Raw genomic sequence first — 14219 nt, forward strand, 5'->3', positions numbered from 1 at the left:
CATGGGAAAACTAACAACATGTAATTAAATCTTTAGTCTTTATGAAAGCCTATAATCTCCATGGAACACTCTCCATCAGTTTTTTGTAAATGTTCTCCAATATTTTCCACCATTCAGTTTTCAAGGCAGTGGCCAGCTAAGCTCTGTTTTTGGGTAGTCTCTTCTGACAAGCACCTGATGCATCAATTCATCCTAAAGATTCTGTATAGGATTGAGGTCGGGCTCTGGGCTGGCCAAACTGCCATGAAAGGCAGGATTGAAGGACCATTCATTTATCCCTTGGTCCATTATTTCATGAAAGATCTTCCTGACAGTCTCCATAACATATATTGTAATTGTTCATCACTACCATGTGATTTTGGTAACTCTATATTGTATAAGCTCTCCAATACTCTGAATGCTTCGACAAGGCTAGTGGGAGCCAGACGTGTTCAAAGCTGCTAAGTGGATTTTCTTATTTATTGATTTTAAATTATTGTTTTTCTAAAACTTTTGATTTAAATTTAGTAGTATAGCATTATTTTGTGTCTTTCTGATTAATCTGAGGTATTTATTCCTTACTCGGCCTTGAAATTGCATAAAAGTACGGTAAGGGTATCATATCCATGTGTCATGAGTTGCACTCCTCTGAACAAGAAGTTTTTTAGCCATATTTAGCCACTTTATTGACCAATTGATACATCAAATTATTTTCTATAAGTAGCTTATAGACCTAGTCAGGATCGTTAGTTCATTCTGAATTGAGACAGCGAGATTTGGAAGTTAATTAATACTTAAGTGTCCGTAGATTTACTGTTTGTAACTTGCGCCACTGTTATACGATACGTTATATCCCGAACTAGATAGCGTTAGTATAGTATATATAGTATAGTATATAATATAATATTGTCAATTAATCAGCAAAATCTACTAATTTTGTTAAACTTCGTTGTCAATTAAATTGTACCTTTAACTAAATACATATAATGACTTAGATTACAAATGAAACATAATTAATTATAACATAACTTGATAAGGAAGTTATATAAACAGAAATCGTAGATACTATTTGATACTGAAAAATATATATAGCGTTATAACTGTGCTGGGATACAAGTTTAGGGTTATAATTTTGAACTGAAATTAAATCGAAATCATGACTCAGACCAGAGCAGCAAAGCAAAAGGCTCAAGCTAATGGGAGTGCTGTGGCTCAGAGGAGAACTGAGGGGGGCAGTTACCCTCTAAATCACAGCCTTTTAAAATGCACTGGTTGCATGATGTTTGTGGATCAATCGGGTACCGGACATGATATTGCCATGGGAGATTTCTTTGTGTGTGCGTGATGCAAGGAGTATAACAAAATCAGGCGACAACTCAGAGTTGTTATGGGCCTATTTGAGAGCTTGAAGGACAGGATGGATGCCCTCGAAGGATTTACAGTGAGGGCCCATCAAGCTCTCAGCTGCCCACATCAACACAAGAGCTTTCACTTGGTCATCACGCAACACAGTGGCAACCCTTAAGGCAGAGTGCGCTAGTCCCACAGGAACTAGTAGTTGTTGGTGACAATATTATCAGGGAAACGGGGAACATGCTTTGTAAAAAGGATAGTTGGAATAGGACCAGGGTATGTCTACCAGGAGCAAAGGTTGATGACGTTGTAAAGCGGATATCATCTTTTAAGGGCACAAAAGGTGATATAGTTGTACATGTTGGCACTAATGATATTAAGAGTAGAAGACCAGCAGTTTATTTATTCTGAATTACTTAATAAGCACAGGTCACTGTTGAAAAAAGGCCTTGAATTAGGGTTGAATTTGAAAGTGTCTGCAATTCTTCCCAGACACGATAGGAGGGAGAATATGATGAGAGCCTCGTCGATCAATTCGGCCATGGAAAGATTGTGCAAGGCTCAAGGGGTAGAATTTTTTTCAGCCTGGTCTGTGCTTGTTAACAGAAGGGACTGCTTCTACAGGGATTGGATACACTTAAATAGAAAAGGTGCAAGAATATTTGCTGATGCTATCGAGGCAGTGTTAGGTGGGTTGGAAAACTGCTAGCTTGGAGGGATACAAAGACTAATAGATTAACAGTAGCCACTGGCAGAGGTGAAAGTGATTCTTGCACTGCTTCTATTGGAATGAGCAGAAGCCTGGAAAACAAGATGCAGGATATTTGAGAGACTGCTGGGAGTCATTGCAGTACAAGTAAGCACATGGGTTGTGTTAGGGTAGCTAAGAAAAAGAACAGGTGCATGTATACTTGTTCACCAATGCTAGGAGTTTGGTAAATAAATTTGATGAATTTGAGGTATTGCTCAAAGCATCAAAGCCGGATATTGTTGTGATATCAGAGACGTGGTGTAACACAGACATAAGAAATGCAGAACTGGAGAAGCCAGTCGACATCACTGGACAGTGCAGTGTCAAGTCAGTTTGGTGTGACATAAGCACTGGGAGATCAAAATTGAGAGTAGGAGTGTGCTAAAGGCCTAATCACTCTGATGAGTATAATAAGAAACTGTACAGGGAAATAGAGTGGGCCAGTAAATCCGAGAGCCTTATAATGGGGAATTTTAATTTCCCAGATATTGACTGGAATTTGGGGGCTGGTCACTCACTAGCAAGGCTTTTGTGGATTTATTGTATGATTGTTTTCTACATCAGCATGTTCGGGAGGCAACTAGAGGAAGTAATACTCTTGATTTGATTATCAGTAGTGATTCTTCATGCATTAAGAATCTGCAGAAAGAGGAACCACTAGGTGGCAGTGATCACACTGTGCTGAAGTGGGATTTACTCAAAGAGGTAACTACCATCAGGGGTAAATGGAAGGGTTATTGCTTTCGTAAAGGCGACTACGATGGTCTGAGACAGTATTTAAATTCTATACAGTGGGACCAACTGATGATGTTACCAACGGCAAATTCAAAATGGGAAGCATTTAAAGAACTTATCTTGGAAGCTACTAGGCTTTACATACCAACTAAGAAATATTGTTCAAGTTTTAGGCCTAAATGGATGTCAGATGAACTAATGAGACATATGGCAGAGAAGAAAAATGCTTGGGATACATATAAATTAACACGTGACGCAGAAGCCTATGATAGATACAAGTTGATCTGTAACCATGTTACAAAGGAGGTTTGGCAGGCGAAGGCAGATTACGAGAAATCTTTGGCAAGGGATGAAAAGAAAAACAGCAAAGAGTTCTTTACTTATGTAAACTCTAGAAGGAAGGGGATGAATCAGATTGGTCCACTTGATATCAATGGTTCAACTGTTGATGATCCTGCTCAGGTAGCTAACAAACTAAATGAATATTTTGCACCGACATTCACACATGAGGAGTTATTCAGCGAGGGGAATTCCAGAGGTGTATTCAACTCTGGCAGTAAGCTAGATAATCTTGTAATAACTGACAGTAAAATGGAGGAGAAATTGTTGAAAATAAACACAAGAAAGGCACCTGGGGTGGATGCGATCTATCCACCAGTTATATTAAAGGAAGCAGCAAAGGAAGTAAGCAAACCCTTAGCCATAAATAATTATGAGAGCTTCCTTGGACTTAGGGGAGGTAGCCATAGACTGGAGATGTGCAAATGTGATCCCAATTCACAAAGGAGGATCAAAGGCTGATACAAGTAATTATAGACCTGTGAGTTTAACTTCTGTTCCAGGAAAATTAATGGAGGCACTGGTTAAAGATGCATGCAGGATTGTCTAGACCAGATTTCAGTTATAGCTCAGACACAGCATGGTTTTGTTAAGAGGAAGCCTTGCCTGACCAATTTGATTGAGTACTATGATGCAGTCACAAAAGAACTGGATGCAGGGAATAACTTTGATATTATATACTTGGATCTTAGAAAGGCTTTTGATACTGTTGCACATGGAAGACTACTGCACAAATTGGATCAGTGTGGCATTGGAGGCAAATTGCTGCTATGGATAAAGGGGCAGTTGAGGGGGGAGAAGAGAGAGAGAGTGGTAATCAATGGACACTGCTCATCGTGGACTAATGTTATCAGTGGAGTCCCTCAGTGTTCAGTGTTGGGTCCATTATTGTTTTCTGTATTTATAAATAATATTGATGATGGTATATCAAGCTTAATGTCCAAGTTTGCAGACGATACAAAAGTTGGCAGGGTTGTTAAGGACACTACTGACTCTATGCTGCTGCAACAGGATCTGGAAAGGTTGAGCAGATGGGCTGAGAGGTGGCAAATGAAGTTTAACATTGATAATATAAAGTACTAAATATGGGAAACAGTAATCCCAGAGCAATGTATCAACTCTGTGGTACTACACTGACAGTGGTAGAGAATGAAAAGGACATGGGGATAATTGTGCAGGCAGATATGAAGTTCTCTGAGCAGTGCAGACGGGCTGCAAGAGTAGCTCATGGTGTCTTATCAATGATATACAGGAATTTTTCTAGCAGGGATAAGGAGGTGATTATTCCCTTGTATAAGGCAATGGTCAGGCCACACCTTGAGTGCTGTATACAGGTCTGGAGGCCTCATTTCAAGAAGGATGTAGAGCTGCTGGAACAAGTACAGAGAGGGCAACAAGGTTAGTGAATAGAACAAAGGGTTGCTCTTATGAAGAAAGGCTTAAATTTTGCAAATTACAGTGTCTGGAGACTAGGCACCGGCGAGGTGATCTGATTGAAGTGTATAAAGCCTTGAATGGTTTGAGCATTCTCAATGCTGATGGGATTCTGCCTCTTGCTCAGAATAATCACCTGAGAGGGCATAAATTCAAATTGAGGAAAGACAGATGTAGGATAGATGTGCGGAAATTTGCCTTTATCCAGCGGGTAGTTGATTGGAGGAACAGACTTCCATCCCTTGTTGTGGAAGTTGATAGCCTAAATAAATTTAAGGCTCAGCTGGACAGGTATTTCAAACGAATAGTGGGGTGAAGGGGAAGTTTTTTTTTTTTTTTTTTTTTTTTCTGGCTGATGCTGCATAAGCTTGCTTTCTTGCATCATATGCCTCTACTAATGTTAATGCCCATTTTTATATTAAACAGTAATCCACATTATACTCTGTGCTGCCACTTTATTAGGTACACCTACCTAGTAGCGTGCTGAGCCTCCTTTAGCCTTCAAAACAGCCTGAGTTCGTCTAGGCATGGATTGAACAAGATGCCAAAAACGTTTTGCAGGAATGGAGTACCATGCAGACATGAGTGTGTCTCGCAGTTCCTTTAGATTCGACAGAAGGTGTAGGCCACCTCATGCCAAAGATGTTCAATAGGATTGAGATCTGCAGACTGAGTGGGCCACTGCAGCAAAGGAAAGTCATTGTCATGTTCCTGGAACCATTCCATAGTGATTCGGGCTTTGTGCACCGGCACATTATCCTGCTGGAAGTAACCGTCAATGGACTGTCAACATGAACGGATGCATTTGGTCAGCAACGATGTTTAGGTAAAATGTAGCATTCAGATGTGAATCTATGGGTATCAATGGATCCAACATGTGCCAAGAAAACATTCCCTACACTATAACTCTGCTCCCACCACTGTGCACACAGCAGTCGTCAGACATGACGGGTCCATGGATTATGTTGTTTTCGCCTAATTCTGAGCCTTCCATCAATATGATGCAGCAGGAACTTTGACTCGTCAGACCAAGCAACTGTTTTCCAATCCTCGATAGTCCAGTGCTGGTGTTGCTGTGCCCACAGGAGGCGTGATCTCTTGTTCTCCACTGATAACAAAGGTGCACGATGTGGCCGTCGGCTGTTGTATCCCATTCACGACAAAGTGCGACTAGTGGTCCGTTGCGATATTTTGTTCTGTGCACCAAGGTTGTATTCTAACATGATGTGCAACATTTTGGCCCATCTGTTGCACAACTGTGCAACAGACAGGCCCATTGAATTGTGTAACCTTGCACAATTCTGGCCATCCTCCTCTGACTTCTCTCTCTCTCTCTCATCAACAAGTGATTTTCTTCAACAGCATTAGCATTAGTAGAGGCATTTGATGCAAGAAAGCAAGCTTATGCAGCATCAGCCAAAAAAAAAAAAAAAACCCACTTCCACTTCACCCCTCTGTTCGTTCAAAATACCTGTCCAGCTGAGCCTTAAACTTATTTAGGCTATCAACCTCCACCACAAGGGATGGCAGTCTGTTCCACCAACCAACCACCCGCTGGCTAAAGGCAAATTTCCGCACGTCTATCCTACATCTGTCTTTCCTCAATTTGAATTTATGCCCTCTCAGGTGATTTTTCTGAGCTAGAGGAAGAATCCCATCAGCATTGAGCATGCTTAAACCATTCAAGGCTTTATACACCTCTATCAGATCACCTCGCTGGTGCCTAGTCTCCAGACACTGTAATTTGCAAAACTTAAGCCTTTCTTCGTAAGAGCACCTCTTTGTTCCATTCACTAATCTTGTTGCCCTTCTCTGTACTCGTTCCAGCAGCTCTACATCCTTCTTGAAATGAGGCCTCCAGACCTGTATACAGTACTCTAGGTGTGGCCTGACCATTGCCTTATACAATGGAATAATCACCTCCTTATCCCTGCTGGAAAAATTCCTGTATATCATTGACAATACTCCATGAGCTACTCTTGCAGCCCGTCTGCACTGCTCAGAGAACTTCATATCTGCCTGCACAATCACCCCCAAGTCCCTTTCATTCTCTACCACTGTCAGTGTAGTACCACAGAGTTGATACGTTGCTCTGGGGTTGCTTTTTCCCATGTGTAGTACTTTACATTTGTCAATGTTAAACTTCATTTGCCACCTCTCAGCCCATCTGCTCAACCTTTCCAGATCCTGTTGCAGCAGCATAGTGTCAGTAGTGTCCTTGACAACCCTGCCAACCTTTGTATCATCTGCAAACTTGGACATTAAGCTTGATATACCATCATCAATATCATTTATAAATACAGAAAACAATAATGGACCCAACACTGAGCCCTGAGGGACTCCACTAATAACATTAGTCCACGATGATCAGTGTCCATTGATTACCACTCTCTGTCTTCTCCCCCTCAACCACCCCTTTATCCATAGCAGCAATTTGCCTCCAATGTCACACTGCTCCAATTTGTGTAGCAGTCTTCCATGTGCAACAGTATCAAAAGCCTTTCTAAGATCCAAGTATATAATATCAAAGTTATTCCCTGCATCCAGTTCTTTTGTGACTGCATCATAGTATCCAATCAAGTTGGTCAGGCAAGACTTCCCCTTAACAAAACCATGCTGTGTCTGAGCTATAACTGAAGTCTTGTCTAAATGATCCTGCAGTGCTTCTTTAACCAGTGCCTCCATTAATTTTCCTGGAACAGAAGTTAAGCTCACAGGTCTATAATTACTTGTGTCAGCCTTTGATCCTCCTTTGTGAATTGGGGTCACATTTGCACATTTCCAGTCTATGGGTGCCTCCCCTGAGTCCAAGGAAGCTCTCATAATTATGGCTAAGGGTTTGCTTACTTCCTTTGCTGCCTCCTTTAATATAACTGGATAGATCCCATCCACCCCGGGTGCCTTTCTTGTGTTTATCTTCAACAGTTTCTCCTCCACTTTACTCCCAGTTATTTCAAGATTCTGTAGCTTACTGCTAGAGTTGAATACACCTCTGGCATTCCCCTTGCTGAATAACTCCTCATGTGTGAATGTCGATGCAAAATATTCATTTAGTTTGTTAGCTACCTGAGCAGGATCATCAACAGTTGACCCATCAATATCAAGTGGACCAATCTGATTCATCCCCTTCCTTCTAGAGTTTACATAAGTAAAGAACTCTTTGCTGTTTTTCTTTGCATCCCTTGCCAAGGATTTCTCGTAATCTGCCTTCGCCTGCCTAACCTCCTTTGTAACTTGGTTGCATATCAACTTGTATCTATCATAGGCTTCTGTGTCATGTGTTAATTTGTAAGTATCCCATGCATTTTTCTTCTCTGCCATATGCCTCATTAGTTCATCTGACATCCATTTTGGCCTAAACCTTGAACAATATTTCTTAGTTGGTATGTAAAGCCTAGTAGCTTCCAAGATAAGTTCTTTGAATGCTTCCCATTTTGAATTTGCTGTTGGTAACATCATCAGTTGGTCCCACTGTCCCACAGGAGTGCTATTGAGAGGATGTTTTCTGTTCATTCCACCATTCTCGATACACCCTTGAAACTGTGGTGTGTAAAATGTTCAGGAGAACTCCCGTTTCAGAGATGCTTTGTCCAGCACATCTTGCACCTACTACCATGCCATGTTCAAAGTCCATTAGATCACTCCTTTCCCCAATTCTTGCTATGGTTTGTACACTTAACTGATACTAAAAAGGTTGTTCTGCTGCATTTATATCCACAACTGTGGTCATGTGACGCAACATTGTGGGACAAACCATTTGTGTGCACAGCAGGGGTGTACCTAATAAAGTGGCAGCACAGTGTATATAATCAATATTAAATAAAAACTTCAAACATATTTCTTTAAAAAGATGATTATTAGTCAATTACTTTATATTATGACCATCTCAGTTGAGTGATTTGAAATTCATGCTTTTAACTACGGAGCATTCTGAACGTCAGTGTCTACTTAGCACATTCTGGTTAATACTAGCTCTTTTACTTTTTAGTTAATACTGACTCTTTCTGTGTTCTTACCTTTCTAAATCAGTAGCACACAGCCCGGTGTTTCCCCTCAATCCTTTAAGACTTGTGGTCCACCAAAATAATATTGCTGGGTTATTCAGCAATCAAGGCCCATTTGTAACAATTTAAAAACAGATAGTTATATTATGCATGCCCAGTAGTTTTGTTTTCATTTAATAGCTCATTAGAAATGCTGAGAGGCCTAGTGACTGCACAGAAATTAGCAATTCTTGTTTTAACCCCGTGGAGCAGGGGCACTGGCAGGATATTTTTCAAGGTGGTGCAATGTGAGAATAGATTTTTTTTTTTCACCAAATTTTCAATACATGCAATATCTTATGTTTCAATAAATTAATGAAAATATTAAAAATTGTGTATTACTTCAAAATCAAAAGGTGGTTATAGCATCAGCCAAAAGAAAAAACACACACACACACACACACATACCATTCTCATTTCATCCATCCACTCGCTCCAAATGTTTGTCTAGTTCTGCCTTGAATCTATTTAAGCTAATAACTTCTGCAACGACAGATGGAAGTTTGTCCAGCAATTAACCACCCACTGGCACAAGGCAAACTTCCACACACATCTATCCTACAACTGTCTTTCCTCAATTTCAATTGATGCCCTCTCAGGCGATTATTCTGAGAAGTTTATTTCAATGAAATGGTGGCTATGTTACCTATCCAGTGGTAACAGACTTGGATAACCTTCTTTCAGTTTGCTTATATTTAACTGTTAACATGAGATCTCATGTCTACTGATTCCACAACACCGAAACCAACAGTATTTGCATCTCAAATTCATGTGTTCAAAAAATGTCAGTCACACTTCACTACTTTCATAGGCTACGAAAACAATTAAAATGCTACATGAGTATCATAAACAATGCCCATGAAACAGAGCCGTACTGATGTTTCAATGTTGCTGTTTCTATATTCCCTATGAAGACATCTGCTAGAAGAGGTAACAATGGATTGCCTATATACTGAACTTTTGTTGGAGTACATAATCTGCAAAGTCTGCAGTTGGTCTTTGAGTTGCTTCTTGAGTGTGAAAGGAGTGTATTTCTTAGGAAATATATATATTTATGGAAATTTTATGTTTATGTTTGCAAAAGGATAGGGCCATTGACAGGAATTTTAGCATCGGTATTAGTACTGGCAAATGATGCAAAAAAGGAAGCTTATATGGCATCGACAAAAAAAGAAACCCTACCCACATCACCCATCTATTCCCTCCAATATTTTGTCTAGTTCTTCCTTAAATTTACCATTTCATTTCACTCCTCTATTTGTTCCAAATACCTGTAGAGCTCAGCCTTAAACTTATTTAGGCTATCAACTTCCACAACAAAGGATGGAAATCTGTTCCACCAACCCACTACCCGCTGGCTAAAGGGTAAACACAAGCAAAAACCTTTCCCTTTCCCCCTGATGGTAGTTACCTCTTTGAGTAAATCCCACTTCAGCACACTGTGATCACAGCCACCTAGTGGTTCCTTTATCTATAGATTATTAATGCATGAAGAATCACTACTGATAATCAGATCAAAATTATTACTCCCTCCAGTTGCCTCCCAAACATGCTGATGTAGAAAACAATAATCCAATAAATCCACAAAAGCCCTACTAGTGTGTGAGTGACCAAACCACAAATTCCAGTCAATATCTGGGAAATTAAAATCCCCCATTATAAGACTGTCTGATTTACTGGCCCATTATTTTCCTGTACAGTTTCTTATTATTCTCATCAGTGTCATTAGGTCTATAACACACTCCTACTCTCAATTTTGACCTCCAATGCTTATGTCACACCAAACTGAATCAACAATGCACTGTCCAGAGATATCGACTGGCTTCACTTCCTTGGATTTTATGTGTTTCTTAACTAATAGCATAACCTCTCCTCTCTTCCTACCCTGTCCATCCTTCGAGTACACATTGCACTCCCTAAATTCCAGTTCTGCATTCCTTATATCTGTGTGATACCATGTGTCTGATATCCCAACAATATTTCAAGCAATCCACTTCCACAACAACAGATGGAAGTTTGTTCCAATAATCAACCACCCACTGGCTAAAGGCAAACTTCCTCATATCTGTTCTGAAACTATCCTTCACAATTTGAATAAATGTCTCCTCATGTGTGTAGTCTGAACAAGAGGAAGAATCTTATCAGCATCAAGCTTGCTCAGTCCATTCAAAGACTTAAACATCTCAATCAAATCACCTTGCAGGTGACTAATCTCCAGATGTGGCAATTTACAAAAATGAAGCTTTTCTTGGTAAAGGCACCCCCCTTTGTTCCCCTCACCAACCTTGCTACCCTTCTCTGTACTTGTTCCAGCAGCTGTACATCCTTCCTAAAATCAGGCCTCCAGACCTGTATGCAGTACTCAAGGTGTGGCCTGACCATTGCCTTATACAATGGGATAATCACCCCCTTATCCCTGTTAGCAAAATTCCAGTATATCATTGACAAAACCACCATGAGCTATCCTGGTAGCCTGTCTGCATTGCTCAAAGAACTTCATATCTGACTGCACAATTATCCCCAGGTCTTTATCCACTTTCCAGTACGCTGAGTGTAGTACCGAACATCTGGTACATTACTCTGGGATTACTGCTACTCATATGCAATACTTTGCATTTAGAAAGAAATATGTATTTTTCTATTAATTAAGTCTTGTTAGGGTTGGGTGGATCAACTATATCAACCAACTATACTCTCTAAAACAGGTTGATCGTGTTCCCCCACCTCTGTAGGATATAGTGGATCCACTGTTTTGTGCCTAATACCTACAAAGATTAGTTAACATTACCAGACCAGTACAATGCAGCTTAAGGCCACAGAGAAATTCTAGCCCAGAAAAGAACTCCGATTATTGTTGGTAAAAAAAAAAAAAAAAAAAAAAAAAAAAAAAGGCTAGAATGAACAAAGGTCCTAGCAAATTTTCAGAAACCTTCAGTAAAGGGTTTCCAAATTCATTCCTGATGCTGTAGTAGTTTGTTTTCTCGCTAAATTCATATTGCTTTCTGAATTTTTTTAAAACAATTAACTTGCTGAAAGCATTTCTTCACATGTATCATGCAACAATTCTTTAATAATTTGAATTTATTTCCCTTGTGCATGCATGTACATGCACAAGGGAAATAGTATTCTTATGTTGCCCAAGAAGGAGTACAGATAATATTAACCTTTAGTTTTTAGTACAGCTACTACTAACATTAAGTTCCAGATGCCGAATTTACAGAACTTAAGTCTAATTTGATAAGAGTGCCCTTTTGTGCACCTGATAAACCTCTATTCTCTTCTTTGAACTCATTCCTACTGATTCACATCAAAAATATGTATACGGTATTTAAAATACATCCTAACCAATATCTTGCATAACTTAATGCTGACGGCATTCTTCCTCTTGCACAGAATACACACACGAGCGGGCATATATTCAAATTGAGGAAGGATAGTTGCAGGATAGATGCATGGAGGTTTGTCATGAGCCAGGACTGTCAGTTGATTGTTGGAACAAACTTTCATCTGGTACTACAAGAAAGAACTAATGACAAATTTTGGAGAGGATGGACAGGTAATGTGAGAGGGTTTTTTTTTTGTTTTTGTTTTGTGATGATTCACAAGCTTGTTTTCTTGCAACATATGCCATTGCTAATAATAATGACCTCTTTTTTGCAGGCAAAATTCCTGACAGAACCCCAAGCTGTCCTAACAGCCTGTCTGCACTGCTAAGAGAACTCATGTCTAAAATCACTTCATGTTACACCTAGTTCATTTTCATTCTCTACCACCCTGAGCGTGATACAACTTGAACAAGAGCAATGCCATTCACAATCAGTGGGTCAACGTGGTTTATCCCTTTTCTACTGTCAACATCAGCAAGCAAATACTTCTGACTTTTCATCATGCTCTGTCGAAGACCTCTTGTAATTTGTGTGATCATGCCTAACCCACTTAACTTGATTTCTTAACTAGTTTAAAAATACTGTAGGCTTCTGTATGCCCAGATAATAGTCATCTCAGGCATTTTTCTTCTCTGACACTGGTCACACACAGCACAGCACATCTGACATCCATTTAGCAAAGAGATACTGTTCAAGATCTAAACATTGAACAATATCTCTAGGCTGGTATAAAAAGTTTAGTACCCTGGACTATTTCCAAGAATACTCCCTATTTAGCATTTATTAACATCAGCTGATCCCACTGAATCCTTTAAATAAATCCCACATCAAAATACAATATGATCCCTGCCTCCTTAGCAGTTCCTTTGCCTAAGCATCGCTTCTAACAGTTCCCTAGCTGTTACCATCAGAATGCTTAAGCGATATTATTCTTATGTATTGTCACTGCTTCGATGAATGGTAATGATTTTTCTATTGTATTTCCAACATTTCACAATTTTGACCAAAAATAACTCCAGCAGCATATATTCAAACATGTCATCAGTTCAATTTTTTGAAAATATTCTCAATAAATAAAGTGGATCTTAACTGAAATGATGACTTTTACTTTACCTGTATTTTAAAGAGGTATGAACTTGTACATCGATCTGTAGTACCAAAGCAAAAACATTTTGTGCAACCCAATGGATTATTTTCCTCCAGAAAGAATGTTCCAGGCTTGCACTGATCACAAAATTCTCCATATACATTTTCCTGAAATAAATAAAATTATTTTTAATACAAATTATATCATAAAATATAATAAAACAAATATAATGATTATTGGATAGTTTATTTGGATCTACATGTAATAACCCAATAATTGTGTTATCATATGATTCCTTCCTAGCAATACCTTTGGAACCAGGTGGATGAAATTGAAATCAATTTTTCTTCAAGGAATAAAATACAGTTATATTACAGAGAGTGCAATGCTCTAAGAAGTTTATTCCATTTTAGTTTTGTATGGAATGCAAGCTACATAACTATGTTATTTATTCGATGAGAATTGCAGTCATAACTTTATAGCTTCTCTTCCTGTCCTGGCTCACATCTAGTACATTATGCCTGGTGTATTATTCAGTGAAACTAATAGCCTTCCTAAAGTTGATATTTTTGTCCCCAAAACGTTTTTAAGGAAACTGACTCTTTTTAACCTAAAATAATTATTTTATTTTTAATTTGTTATGTTCCACAAAGTCTAATCAATGTTAGATGCATTAGCATACATCTAACATTGATTAGACCAATAAGCACCTATTGTGTTTACTATGTCTGTCCTTATGTTTCTCTGTACATCCACACGTAACTTAAGAATTCCTGGTCGAGAGATTTTAATGAAACTTTGTATTTGGACTTATTAAAAATATTTGTTGAACCACCCAAAATTACATTAAACTTGGACAAGTAGAAATGTGGCAATTATATTTCATCCTTCAATACAAAAAAGAAATTCATACGTTAAATGTAGTTTTAATGCAGTATTGCTAGCTGCAGACGGTCTGTGCATGCTTTGTGTGTATTGTTGTGTAAGACTGGTTGCTATGAAGGGCAAAACTTTCCTGAAACAATAGTGTGTATGTATTCAATGTGTGTATTCAATGGTAATGGGTGGACCCAGTAATGTCCATTAAAACATCCCCAAACCATGACCCAACT

At 39.0% G+C, this 14219-nt stretch overlaps 1 protein-coding gene across 1 annotated transcript in view; it reads right to left on the minus strand.

Moving 5' to 3' along the window:
- LanA (laminin subunit alpha) overlaps positions 1-14219 on the minus strand; it is a 1178005-nt gene that overhangs the window by 665938 nt on the left and 497848 nt on the right. Inside the window, exon 24 of the mRNA XM_090374120.1 lies at positions 13134-13274. Within this exon, the coding sequence (XP_090230246.1) occupies positions 13134-13274 (141 nt within the window). The remainder of the gene's footprint in view (positions 1-13133; positions 13275-14219) is intronic.

Source organism: Mastigoproctus giganteus, chromosome 5, assembly GCF_048544385.1.
Source record: "Mastigoproctus giganteus isolate SK-2022 chromosome 5, ASM4854438v1, whole genome shotgun sequence".
Lineage (NCBI taxonomy): Eukaryota > Metazoa > Arthropoda > Arachnida > Uropygi > Thelyphonidae > Mastigoproctus > Mastigoproctus giganteus.